Genomic DNA, 13,250 nt, shown 5'->3' with positions numbered 1-13,250 from the left:
CAGGCTGTCATCACCTTCTAGGAGAAGATGAACACCCCTGGACAAACCCTGCAGATGAAGAGATGCCCGGGTTAATGCCCCTGAAGCATCATGATAATGGGCTTGGCTCAGCATGTTGGGAGGAGGACCAAATGCCCATCTCTTCTCAGGGAAGGATGGCCTCTGAATTCTGCCCTGTGGCATTCAGAAGCAGACTTGTCCCTGGTCCAGTCTTCTGCAAATTCCCTAAGAGGCACACTATCAGGTTGCTGGGCCCAGGGCCTGGAAAACTTTGAGTTTTTCACTGAATTGGTCCCCATGCCCTTCTTCACAGTGAGTGTGTGTGGCTATGAGGAAGACTGTGCGCATACATATGAGTACACACATCTCAGTCCTGGGTATGACAATGTATATGGGGAAGACCGGAGGTTATAGGAAACAGGTCTCATAAATAACAGCTAGGTTCGGACAGATGGAAGGAAGGCCTTCCTGATCTTGCCCGGGCAAATAGAGGCACATGTGCAGAGGTGAAACACAGGGCTCCAAAGTCAAGCTGCTACTTATTGGCTGGGGGCCTTCAGCAAGTTCCTTAACTTCTGTGCACCTCGGCTTCTTCATCTATAAAATGGGAAAAGTACCAACACCTTAGATTTGTCATAAAAATGAAATGAGAGAATGCATGTAAAGTTCCAGGCTCAAAATAAGTGTTTAATAAAGGATATCTATTTTATTCCTTTATAATGAGGATGATGATAATGATAGCTGGAGGTACACAGTGGTCTTTAATGAATGCTATCTACAGGGAAAAGGACCTGTTACAGCGTGTCTATCTGTCTGTCTGTCCAGCACTGTAGTTTGCTCTACTTTAGAAAAACATTGGGCAATATCTTCTAAAACTATACATATGCCTACTCTTGTAAGTATTCACTCAAGAATAATAAAATGCCCTTCACAAAAAGACATGTACAAAAATGCTGAGAACAGGGGCGACTGGGTGGCTCAGTCAGTTAAGCGTCCGACTTCGGCTCAGGTCATGATCTCGTGGTCTATGAGTTTGAGCCCCACATCGGGCTTTGTGCTGAAAGCTCAGAGCCCAGAGCCTGTTTCAGATTCTGTGCCTCCCTCTCTCTCTGACCCTCCCCCGTTCAAGCTCTGTCTCTCTCTGTCTCAAAAATAAATAAACGTTAAAAAAAATTAAAAATGTTGACAACAGCTTCATTTATGATATCTCAAAACTGGAAACAATGCAAATGTTCAACAATAGGTGAACAGATAAGCAACTTATGGAATATTACACAGCAATAAAGAGAAATTAATGTCTGACATATGCCACAAAGATGAATGGCTATCAAAAATATGTTATGCAGTATGTTTTCACTCATATGTGGAACTTGAGAAACTTAACAGAGGCCATGGGGGAGGGGAAGGGGAAAAATAGTTACAAACAGAGAGGGAGGGGGGCAAACCAAGAGACTCTTAAATTAAGTGTTTAATATTAAGAGAACAAACTGAGGGTTGATGGGGGGATGGGGGAGAGGGGAAAGTGGGGGATGGGCATTGAGGAGGGCACCTGTTGGGATGAGCATTGGGTGTTGTATGTAAGCGATGAATCATGGGAATCTACCCCCAAAACCAAGGGCACATTGTATATACACTGTATGTTAACCAATTTGACAATAAATTATATTATGTTATACAGAAGAAACCAAACACAAAAGAGTACATGTTGCCTGCCCCATTTATATGCAGGCAAAGTTAATCTATGGTGGTAGGAATCAGAATACAGTTATCTTTTGGGAGCAGGTATTGAAGAGGAAAAAATATAAGGAAACCTTCTGAGGTGACAAAAATGTTAACATTCCATATCTTGATCAGGGTGGTGGTTACATGGTGCACTGTAGATAAAAATAATCACACTGTATACTTGAGATGCTTATTGTTTACATATGCAAGTTATACAGCATACACACACACACACCCCAACTTAGCATGAGGGAAATCTTCAGAATGCAAAACACAAAACTCAGCCCTTCTCTCTCCCTTCTTCCAAACTTCATCAAAGATAGGAATCTAAAACTGCACTCCTGCACAAAGGCTCCTTACACGGCGCCCATTTGTAGAAAAAACACTTGAGCAGGGAATGAGGACCAAGAGGAAGGGCTCTTTCAGCCACCCCCTCTTGGGCCTACTTGGGACTCCAGACAGCAGGCCTTACATTTAGCTGGCTGCTGCAGATGCAAAGCCATTCTATTACTAGTAAAGTTTAGTTTAAATGTCTCACACAGGTCCTCACCATGATCAGGGAACCAGGAAGGTGTCCTGTGTCCTAGCCTAAGGTCCAGCAACATGGCTGTGCAGCTGTAATGAACAGATAGCCCCAGATGGCAGAGGACTCTTGGATCCTGAGCTGGCCCCCCATGGTCCAGCCACTCTTCCCTACCTCCAGTCCCTTTCTTGGAAATTTCAGCTTCACTACAAGGAAAGTAGCATCTCTCAACTCTCTCCATGGAGTGGAGGCATTCTCCAATGCCATTAGAGTGCATTAAACCAATCCTGGTGGGAAGCACTGAGTGAGAACTGAAGGACAGAGTCTCTACCCTTCCAGACTTACAGTCTGGGTGTGGAGAAAGGCAACAAGGCAACTTTAAACAACAACACATCACACTCTCAAGCATGGGGCAGGAGCGCTGGTGGCAAGGCACTCACTGTTCAGGGCTGAACAAAATGGCTTTTGGCCATGGGAGTCATGGCCATGGGATACCAAAGGAAGCAGGTCAGCAGCTCCTGCCACCCTAGAATTCTCTCTGGGAGCACTCCAGAACTCTTTGGAGAGAGAAGGTCGTGCAGGACTCATGAACCAGCCCCCTCTCCCTTTTTTCCCTAAGTTAGGTTCAGCCAGGAGAAATGGCTACAACAGCCCCCACAGTCTGCTTGGTAAAAGGTAGGGCACACTCTCCTCGGGACAAAGAGGTGTTAGTGAACTTGAGGCCCAACATCAGTGAGGTAAGGAGAAGCCCAGAACTCCAGCCTACTGCCTCCCAGCCCAACCACCCATGGGATGAGGGGGGTAGGATCCACTAAGATACCAACTGGAAACAGCTCTCATCAAACAGCCATTCCCCAGAATGGGTAGTGGCCTCTCTCCCTCTCCTTCTCTCTCCACTTCCCTCTTCTCTCACTCTTTCTCCCAAGCACAGATTTGGGTAAGTGACTGCTAATCCCAACCTGGCAGAATAATATAGCTGGCCTAGGGGCACTGTGTGGGTGTGCAGAGGAACCAAGCACCAGGCTGCAGCCTGTCAAAGCGATAGGGAGCTCAGCTACCAAACAGAGAGGAAGCCTGTGTGAGTGGCCTGTGTGTGTTAAAGTATGTGACAGAGTGACACCTGGGTGGCTCAGCCAGTTAAGCCTCTGACTTCAGCTCAGGTCATGATCTCAGTTTGTGGGTTCGAGCCCCAAGTCAGGCTCTGTACTGACAGCCTGGAGCCTGCTTCGGATTCTGTGTCTCCCTCTCTCTCTGCCCCTCCCCTGCTCATGTTTTTCTTCCCTCTCTCTCTCTCTCTCTCTCTCAAAAATGAATAAACATTAAAAATTTTTAAATAAAGTGCATGAGGGTATGTTCTGTACCTGAGCTTCTTAAAGAACTCTGAGCAGCAACATCACCAAGGGAATATCCAGGTGGCAGCCCAGTCACCCTAACCCCAGGCCAAAGACATCAGAGAATCAACAGGCTTCTAGAAGTCAGACTTGCAGACGCGGACCCAAGAGGTACTCTGTGTCATGAGATTGCTGAGTGCCCAAGTGTGTAAGGAGGCTTAAAGTGCAGGCATCAGAGTGACATGTTTTCCACCAAAATGTGCAGGATCTGAACTAATATATGTAACAGGTGAGTGTGAGAGAGTAGTGGGTAAAAGAGAACCGGAGGGGATACACGGTTGATTGGAGAGAAGTGATGGAGGAATGTAACGGGATTAGAGAGACCTGGAGTCCACGGGCATGTAGATGGGGCTAGGAGTAGCGCTAACAGGTGAGGCGTGCAGTTGTATAGGGATGTACTGATGAACGCATCCAGGCTTCCTTTTCCCGCCTTGCGCACGACAGGCCCACAGGAGAAGGCTGCAGCGGGCTCAGTTCCTCGGTCCTCGCGCGGGGCAGGAATCCGATGTGTATTTCAGGGCCCCGCCAGGAAAGGGCACCGCGGGACCCGGTTCGGGGCAGCCCACGGCAACACGGGGCCAGCTGAATCGCGCCCGGGAAGCGCTGCCTGCCTCCGGGCCCCTGGGCCGTTCACCTGGCAGGACCCGGCCGCCGGGATCCCCAGGCGCAGCCCCTTCCGCGGCTGTTGCAGGATTCCGGGCCGTGCGAGAGAAGCGTCTTCCTCCATCCCTCCGTCAGATCTTTCAGTGAATTGCTCGCGCCGGCTATCCGGCCTTGTGGGAGCAGGGCAGGTGCGGGAGCGGACGCCGCGCCCCGTCGGCGGGTCTCTGGCACTGCGTCCGCAGGCGGCGCCCGGGCGGGAAGACCTGCAGAAGGGACCGGCGGTTTCTGAGCGGCAGCTGCAGGCCCCCGGGAAACCCGGGCGGAGAGGCTAGAAGCTCCGCTCCGCCCTCGGAGGTGGGCACCGCCCCGAGGTCACTGAGCTGGGGGCGGGCTTCGCCGCAAAGCCGCGGGGAGAAAGAGGATGCCCCCCCCCCCACAAGCCTCGATTTGGACTGCCTGCCCGACGGGATCCCCACCCCGCCAGGAAGCGGGGCCCTACCCAGCCTGCCTGAGACGGTTGAGAAGTAAAGCAAGGCGCGCCCCACCGCTTCCTGGAGAGATCAATACCTGAAAGGAGCAGGACTCCTGTCCACTCAGAAAATTCTTTAGAAGAACTCCTTCCTTTACCCCCACCCCCTACGCACGCGCGCGCGCGCACACACACACACACACACACACACACACACACACTCTTTAAAAGCTGAAAAGGGAGCCGAGTTTGGAATTCGGGGAAGTGATGACACACACAACAATGCTGTTACACCTGGCTGCTGCAGGCCAGCAGCGGAAATGCCTGCAAGGGGGAGAAGAGACAGAGCCAGCCTGGGTGGTCAGAAAAAAAGAGAGGACAGAACACACACACACCCAGGTTGGGGCCGGACCCAGCTGTTTTTTCCCCTCCCCACGCCCAGGGGGAGGATGGGCACTGGGGTCAATCTGCAGCAGCCCCAAACCTAACCCACACTGCTCCCACCCATAGCCTGGGCGTGGATGGGGGTGAGGAAGAAGAAATACACCTGCACGCCTACTCAGGAGACAGCCACAGAGGTTATGAAGAGGTGCTGCTTGCCCTGGTGTATACTGGGAGCGGTGGGAGAAAACAATCAAGCTACTTTGAGATATTTTCAATGGTGGGTGGAAGAGGGTATTTACTGAGGGAGCCCTGCTCCCTCTAACTGTAATGGTCAGACCAAGCTGTCCTGCTGACCTCTCTGGAGTCATTTTCAAGAGGCTGAATTCCAAAGAGCCCCATCGCCCTGTCCTCCTTTCCTTTAATCTCGGAATGTAGATCAGAGACCTGAGAAGGAAGTAGGCAGCACATGAAGGTGGCCATGGGTGCTGGGCCCACAGGCCACTAAGGGCTCTTCAGGCTTCCTCAGAGACTGGGCAGCCTAGGAGGAAGAGGTAGTAATGAGCACAGGGGCAGCCACTCCTTGCCCTTTCAGACATAGGACACACCCCTGCATGACATCCATTCAGTCCACCTTCCGCCCCCAAAGTATCCTGACCTCCTCAGTACCAAGGAGGTGGGAGCCTGGGGATTCAAAACACCAGCCATCTCTCTCACACTTTATGATTGCAGACTTTTTGTCAAAGCTAAGTTAAAACTGTTAAAAAACACAGCTGCCTTTTCTGCCAGCATTCATTTTCCCGGAGACAATCTCAGGGCATGCAGGTGTAACTGGGACCCATTCAGACTTCTGCTTAAGGCAGGTGAGCATTCATTCACCCCTCAGCCCTAGAGAAAGATCAGAAGAAATGTCTTGTCAAGAGAGAGATTTGAACAAATGCCTCCCTCACAGCCTCTTGCTTTTCTTCCCAGTCTGTAACAGAATATTGACAAAAGAAGGGGAAAGGGGGGAAGGGAAGAAAAGAAGGAAGAAAAGAGAGAGGGGAGGAGAGAGAAAAGAGAGGAAAAAGAAAGAAGTTCCCGGAACCACGTTTACTGCTAGATGATACACATGTACCATTACATATCTGTAAGTATGAATGTTTTACCAGAAATATAAATCGCACCTTGTCCGTGTGCATACCTGTGTTTTTGCACCAGCACATGTGTCTCAAAGATAGACCCTCCCCATGACCTCTATATGTGATACCGGTGCACATGCAAATAAAATCCCCCAAAGCCCCACAGCAACAGTCACACCGTGCAGGAGCAGGACTAGAGTAGGGTCTGCTTGGTGTTGTTAAAGCACACATACGACCCTACCCGTAGGATTACAACGCGGATTCTGAGGAGGGTCCCTAGGTCCAGGGGCAGCGCAAGGAAAGGTCAAGAGGCTTCGGGCGGAGCTTCTGGGCACCCCTTCCCGATCCTCTCCTCAACCCCATTCGACCCAGTCACTCTGAAAGCGCCACGGACAGGCCAGGCCGAGGCTTCTTGGTTCGGTGACCCTCGTTTCTAGGCTGATTTTCCCAAAGCCACCGCGCAGCTCTCTCCACCCCACCGCCATCCAGCCCCCTCCCTGTCCCGCCCCTCCCCCAGCCCCAAGCTAGAAGTTTAGCCCCGAGACCGCAGCAAAGGGCAGAGCAGAGGAGTCGTTTTCCTTCACCTGAAAGCCGCGAGGAGGCTTGGCGCGCCTCTCCTCGCTAGGGCCCGAGCTCCCTGGGCACTGGCCGAGTGCGGACGGACCCCGCCGGGGCCCTCGGCATCTCCCGGCCCAATCCGCAGAGCCAGCACCCGCGGATTGCAAGGGCTTGCGAAAGCGTGAGCCCTGTCGTCCGCCGGGCCCCCTCAGCTCGCTGGGAGGGGGCAGGCCGGTCCGGGCTGTGCGGGGCGTTTACAAAAAGTGACTTGGAGATGAACTCGCCCGTGCGCGACTGGCCGCCCCGCTATAGGGGCGAAGGCGCCTGACGCAAGCGGAACTCCGCGGAGCCCATACGAATCAGAACTGAGCGAGGCTCCTGGCGCACTAGGGACTCCAGGAGGCAGCTCCGCCAGAGACGCGGGTCGTGCCTCGGGAAACCGGAGGGTGGGGGGAGGGGAAGAGCGCCGAAAAGAAAACCCACCGAGGCGGGGACAGGCCTGGGCGGGGAGGGGCGGCGGGGCCGGAGCCCCTCTCTGCTGGGCGGACTCCCCATGGCCAGAGGCTGAGCTCCACTCCCGCCAGCCGCTCCCTAGGGGAAGAGGAGAGGAAAGGAGCGAGAGGCCGCCAGCGAGCGAGCACGGGCGGCATCCGCAGTCTCCAGAAGTTTGAGACTCGGCGGTGAGCGGACTTGTGCGCCCGGACTCTCTGCCGCGCCAGCGCCAAGGGAAAAGAGCAGGGGCTGCCTGGCCGCCGCGCGCCGGCTTTGTCATGATGGCCAGCTACCCCGAGCCCGAGGACGCCGCGGGGGCCCTGCTGGCCCCGGAGACCGGCCGCGCAGCCAAGGAGCCCGAGGCGCCGCCGCCGCCGCCGAGCCCCGGCAAGGGAGGCGGCGGCGGCGCCGGGTCAGCCCCGGAGAAACCCGACCCCGCGCAGAAGCCCCCGTACTCGTACGTGGCGCTCATCGCCATGGCGATCCGCGAGAGCGCCGAGAAGAGGCTCACGCTGTCCGGCATCTACCAGTACATTATCGCCAAGTTCCCGTTCTACGAGAAGAACAAGAAGGGCTGGCAGAATAGCATCCGCCACAACCTCAGCCTCAACGAGTGCTTCATCAAGGTGCCGCGCGAGGGCGGCGGCGAGCGCAAGGGCAACTACTGGACGCTGGACCCGGCCTGCGAGGACATGTTCGAGAAGGGCAACTACCGGCGCCGCCGCCGCATGAAGCGGCCCTTCCGGCCGCCGCCCGCGCACTTCCAGCCCGGCAAGGGGCTCTTCGGGGCCGGAGGCGCCGCGGGCGGCTGCGGCGTCGCTGGCGCCGGGGCCGACGGCTACGGCTACCTGGCGCCCCCCAAGTACCTGCAGTCCGGCTTCCTCAACAACTCCTGGCCACTACCGCAGCCGCCTTCGCCCATGCCCTACGCCTCCTGCCAGATGGCGGCGGCCGCTGCAGCGGCGGCCGCCGCTGCTGCAGCCGCGGGCCCGGGCAGCCCGGGCGCGGCCGCGGTGGTCAAGGGGCTGGCTGGCCCGGCCGCCTCGTACGGGCCGTACTCACGCGTGCAGAGCATGGCGCTGCCTCCCGGCGTGGTGAACTCGTACAACGGCCTGGGAGGCCCGCCGGCCGCGCCCCCGCCGCCGCCGCACCCTCACTCACACCCGCACGCACACCATCTGCACGCGGCCGCCGCACCCCCGCCGGCCCCGCCGCACCACGGGGCAGCCGCACCGCCCCCGGGCCAGCTCAGCCCCGCCAGCCCTGCTACCGCCGCGCCCCCGGCGCCCGCGCCCACTAATGCGCCGGGCCTGCAGTTCGCCTGCGCCCGGCAGCCCGAGCTCGCCATGATGCATTGCTCTTACTGGGACCACGACAGCAAGACCGGCGCGCTGCACTCGCGCCTCGATCTCTGAGAACCCAGCGCGCGCCGGCTGCGAGGATGCAGGGACGTGCGACGCCGGCCTTAGCCGCAGCCACCGCCGCCGGCCGGACCACGCGCCCTCTGTGGGGCCATCTTCTGAGCCAGCGTCCAAGGCCCTCTGCGCCTCCTCGCTCCCTTCAGCTCCTCTCGCCCCTCTTTGTCTCCTCCGCTTCTCCTCCTGTTGCTCGGCCCCCTGCCCTCTCGCTCCTCCGGCCTGCAGGCCGCCTCTCCGTGCGCCTTTTGCAGGCCTCGTCTCCTCCCGACGCCCGAGCCTCCGGGCTGGACACCCCATGCCAAAATTCAGAACCGAGAGGAAGTGCCGGGGCTGAGGTGCAGCCGGGCGTCGGCCGTGCAGACCTCTTGGCCTTCTCACACAGGTCGGTGCGCTCGCGCTCGGCTTTCCCCGCCCGGCTGCCGCGCAGTCCTTGGCTGGAAGCGTCGGTCCGGGCGGGCAACGAGAACCCGCGCCGCCAGAGAAAGGGACAAACGTGTGTTTGCTCCACGCTCCACGTAGCCTCCTGGAGCAGCTCAGAAGCGGCTAGCCGGGGCCCACTGGATGGGGCGGGGGTTGGGCCCGAGCAGGGAGCGGGGCTGCCTAGCGCGGCGGCCTGTGCGGGGGGGTTTACAGCACGTCCGGCCTCAGAGACCGGCTGCGCGTCCTCCGTTCCCGGTCCCGGCGCTTCGGGAACCTCCAGGCCCCAGGCGGCTGGCTACAGTTTCGCCCAAAAGATCGGGAGGGCTGTTTTAGATAACATTTAAAAAAATATTTTTTTAAAGAAAAAACTAACCGGGAAAACCGGCGAAGTATTGTGGCCTTGGAATTTGCTAAAGCAAAACATGAAAATCTCTTCCAGGAGATTTGAAGTAGAATTCCTGTCGGGCCTTCAGAAAGCTATGTTCAGAGAGGTAGGAGAATATGCTCAGTAAAAGATGGTTTCCTTTACGAATTGGTGGGAGGGGGGGTTCTCCCCTCTATCTAAAAACAAACAAATCAAAAACAAGTTTCCCCGGATCTTCCGATGCAATCCCGGAGTGCGGGGAGATCACTGCCTGCCTGGCGGACGCTACAGGGACGGCTTGTGCTCTCTCTGATTTTTGTTTTGCAAACGTCTTGCTTCTCCCACCTTGGGCAGGAGAAATGTGAAACCTGGCAGCAGTCGGACCAGGCGGGCTTGTGGCCCCGAGCTGGCTGGCCCGAAACCCCTAGACCTGGTTGTTCCGTAGTGTGTCGTTTTGGAGGACCAAATTTTCTAGAAAGAACTAGAGCACTTTTGTTGTTTTGTTTGTTTGTTGTTACTGTCTTGTCAATTCCCAAATAAATTTTTTGTTTTAACACGGACTTCTATTATTTCCGCTTCGCCTAAGTATGTTCAGCAGCTGGTTAAAAGAGGGAGATGTCCAGCAAAATTTTATACTCTTTCAGATAAATAAGAGTTGAGGGCAGCCCGAGTGGAGGGCGTTTGTGGTTGTCGCTGCTGCTTTGTTTTCCGCGAGATTGTTTTCTGTGTCATCGCTGGTCTGTTGCGGCTGTTTAACGTCATCAAAGAGACTTTATCAGTGGTTCGTTCACAAGGCGTAGGTGTAGGTAGGATTTGTTCGATTTTTGCAACTGTTCAGGTTTGTATTTTACCTCTTACACAGTGGTACTAAGTGTATGGACTGTGTTTTCATTATATTGAACTGATACGTTTATATTTTTCCAGACAAATATAGTAACTAGAAGAATTTATTCCAAATAGAGAAAATCCTGGTTGGGGAAATGTTCTGCAGGCTGCAAACCTCTGTACAAATGTAAGGAGCGACTTACATTGATTGCTTTATTATTTTTAATATTCAGAATTCATTTACCTTAAGATATGTGTAAGAGATTTAGGAGTATCAGAGAGGAATGGACACTGCATGGCTGTAGAAATCTAATTTTTTTCCTTCTTGTCCTCTACTGAGACTCTTCAAATAACGAATTCAGAGTGGTGCTTCTGCACTGGCACACGGGCATTTGGCCATGTTGCAGACCCGGGAGCTCTAGGGGTATGATGGGTGGGCAGCCTTCAGTCGGCTGATGGGATGACAGGTATTGGCTGGTTTTTCCCAGGACTGTGGTACAGCTTGGGCTGGACCCCGCTCCATCCATGTGTCCGTCACCACCCCTACTCGGGCCCCAGACAGTAGTGGCCACAGGTCCAGGCTGACCAGCGGCCCAGGGGCACCTGGTGACAGGGACCAAGACTACAGGCCTCCCACTTCAATCTATACTACTGGCCATGCTGTAGGATCATGGCGGGGGGGGGGGGGGTGATCCCTGTTATGTGTTATTAGGCCCCAAGAGGAAGTAGCTCTGATTCAGGACACCTTTCCTCCCTTGGGTATCACCGGGGAGATTGGAAGGTGGAGGATAAAGCCATCGCTGTTCTGAGGAGCATCACCCTGTGCCCTCAACTGGAGCCTGCCAATGCCAGGGGAGCCGGAAAGAGCAGGCTGGTGAGGGAGGTTCAGCTTGGGTGAATAGCCCAAGAGACTGGTCAGGCCTAGTATCCGCGTGCTTCTAGTGAACCATTGCACCATCGTCTGGCTAAAAGGAGTTGCAGGAAAGAAAGTGGACTGCTGTGTGCTTGTCTGTCTGTGCTTTCTATGGTGTGAACATGTATCCCATGGGCAGTTGTGCTGTCTATGCCTGCTGCAAATATGTGTGTACAGTGTAAGTCATGTCCTGGTGACAGGATGGGAGGTGTGTACGTCTGTCATTAGCCTTCGGAGAGGGCATATATTTGGGGCGTTGTAATAATCATATGCCTACTACTCAAGGAGTGCTTACTGGGAGAACAGTGTGTGTTGCATTCATAAGCCATCGGTAATGTGTGCAGTTATGTTCTCGGTATATAATCCTGGCTTGCTGAATGATAAGAGAGAATACATACAGACACTTTGCTTGAGCTGGGTAAGGCTGTCTGTTCCAGGGTTAGTTCTGAGCACCTCCTAACCGCTATCCCAAGCAGAGAAAGCAAAAGAGGGAAGTCTCCAGAGCAGAGCCTTCAGTGAGGTAGGGGAAGCTGGCCTAGGCCAGCGCTGGAGGACAGCTTCTCTCTGTCTCCAAGAGCTGAAAGGCAAGAGGCACCCAAGGCTGCAGAGGGAGTGGGAGTCTCACCAAGTATGGAGGATGAAATGAAGGAATCAGTGAGGGATTCCTGGTCTACACAGGGATTAGAGGAGAGATCCCACACAGGGAAGGCAGATAGATCATACCCCCACTTCCCAATGGATGCCCACAGGAAGACATCTGTCTCTAATTCCAGCCCTAGGGGTTTCTCCATAACTCTATAGTTTGGTCATTTCCCCCACTGCTAAAAGTTTGAGGCAATGACTGACCTTCTTCATCTCTCATTTCCTTTCTCTCCTCTCCTTCTTTGCACTTTTGAGTTTCTAATAGAGAAGACGATTTAAGGAATTCCCTAAGTGAGGGCAAAAGTATTTAAGAGAGTTCCTGATATATATATAGCAGTTATGCCTTAGCACTTACAGTCTGGTCTAGATGGCTGGACTGTGTGGGTGTATGTATTTATGTTTGTCAGTGTATACTATAAATACAATTTAGAGTTTGATGCAAATACCCTGCCAGTTTCTGCATCTCCTGGGTAACGAGTGCCTACACATGATATTGAATGAGGAGTATGTGTGTGCTTATGCATGTAAACATCCTCACACTCATCACTGACAAGATGAGTCCCCCTCCTCACATTTACACACAAATCTTTGGTCATCCCTGCCCCCCTAAGACTGCCCAGCCAAAATACTTAGGTTGAACCGGGTAAGGGGTTCTGTTCTCAGGGGGATGAGGGAGAAATCAGTGCCAGTGCAGTACATGTACCAAGGAACTGTCAAATGGGGACCTAGGGTGTTTTCTGGGATGGCCTCACACCCTACTCCAGAGGATGTCGTGGCCCCGCTTCCCCTTTGCATAAGTAAAGAGTTCACTGCCCTACATCCTCAGTTTGGGCGGGCATGAAGCTTAGGATACTTCACCTGAGGTTAGGTGCTGGGCTGTCCCACTAAGGGAGGCTGGAGCTCCAAGCTTCTAAAAGCCCCCTGGTGGTGGGTGGAAATCAGGGGCAAACCACAGCTTCTTGCAGTCAGTGGGGCAGGAGAGGATGGGCCAAGGAACTGGGTCAGACCCAAGACAGTCTGCCCGTGAATAAGCTCTTCCCTTAATGGAGGCTTGGAGCACCAGAACCACTGGGCCAGGGAGGGCATCAGGGTCAGGAAGCTGCCTGGTTGGGCTAAGGAGCCCTGCAGTGCCCCTACCCTGTGGAGCTAAGCTGGTGGTGACCATGCCTTATTGGTCCCACTCACTACTTCTATGGGGCTGCCCCTGCTTCTTGGAGTAGCCTGTGGGACCTACAGGAAAGGATGGGACTAGGAGGCATACCTCTCCTGTGTGGTAGGGACCAGAGCCATGGAGCGGTTGGGAGCAATTGTCGTGCCCCTGGTTCTGCCTTAGAGACAGCAAGAAATTAAGGATTCTTGAAACCAGGCACTCTGTATCTGCTTTCTAATTTCTGGAGACAGGGCTCTA

General features: G+C 54.4%; 2 protein-coding genes across 2 annotated transcripts in view; one reads left to right on the top strand and one right to left on the bottom strand.

Moving 5' to 3' along the window:
- The window catches only part of FOXL2NB (FOXL2 neighbor), a 12,657-nt gene extending 5,763 nt beyond the window's left edge, over positions 1–6,894 (bottom strand). The window contains 4 exon segments of the mRNA XM_086676331.1: positions 4,036–4,502; positions 5,001–5,032; positions 5,202–5,263; positions 6,795–6,894. Coding sequence (XP_086532457.1) covers positions 4,036–4,502; positions 5,001–5,032; positions 5,202–5,263; positions 6,795–6,894 — 661 coding nt within the window.
- A 644-nt stretch (positions 6,895–7,538) lies between these two features.
- FOXL2 (forkhead box L2) lies at positions 7,539–8,697 on the top strand. Its single transcript, XM_086674401.1, has one exon. It carries the CDS (start codon positions 7,539–7,541, stop codon positions 8,673–8,675), a length of 1,137 nt encoding a protein of 378 aa, XP_086530527.1. The 3' UTR covers positions 8,676–8,697.
- Positions 8,698–13,250: the final 4,553 nt, after the last annotated feature.

The sequence above is a fragment of the Puma concolor genome, chromosome C2 (assembly GCF_028749965.1).
Source record: "Puma concolor isolate L17-30 chromosome C2, mPumCon1.1.hap2, whole genome shotgun sequence".
NCBI lineage: Eukaryota > Metazoa > Chordata > Mammalia > Carnivora > Felidae > Puma > Puma concolor.
Note: the sequence above shows the minus strand (reverse complement) of the source record. Positions and strands in the feature narration are given on the sequence as shown.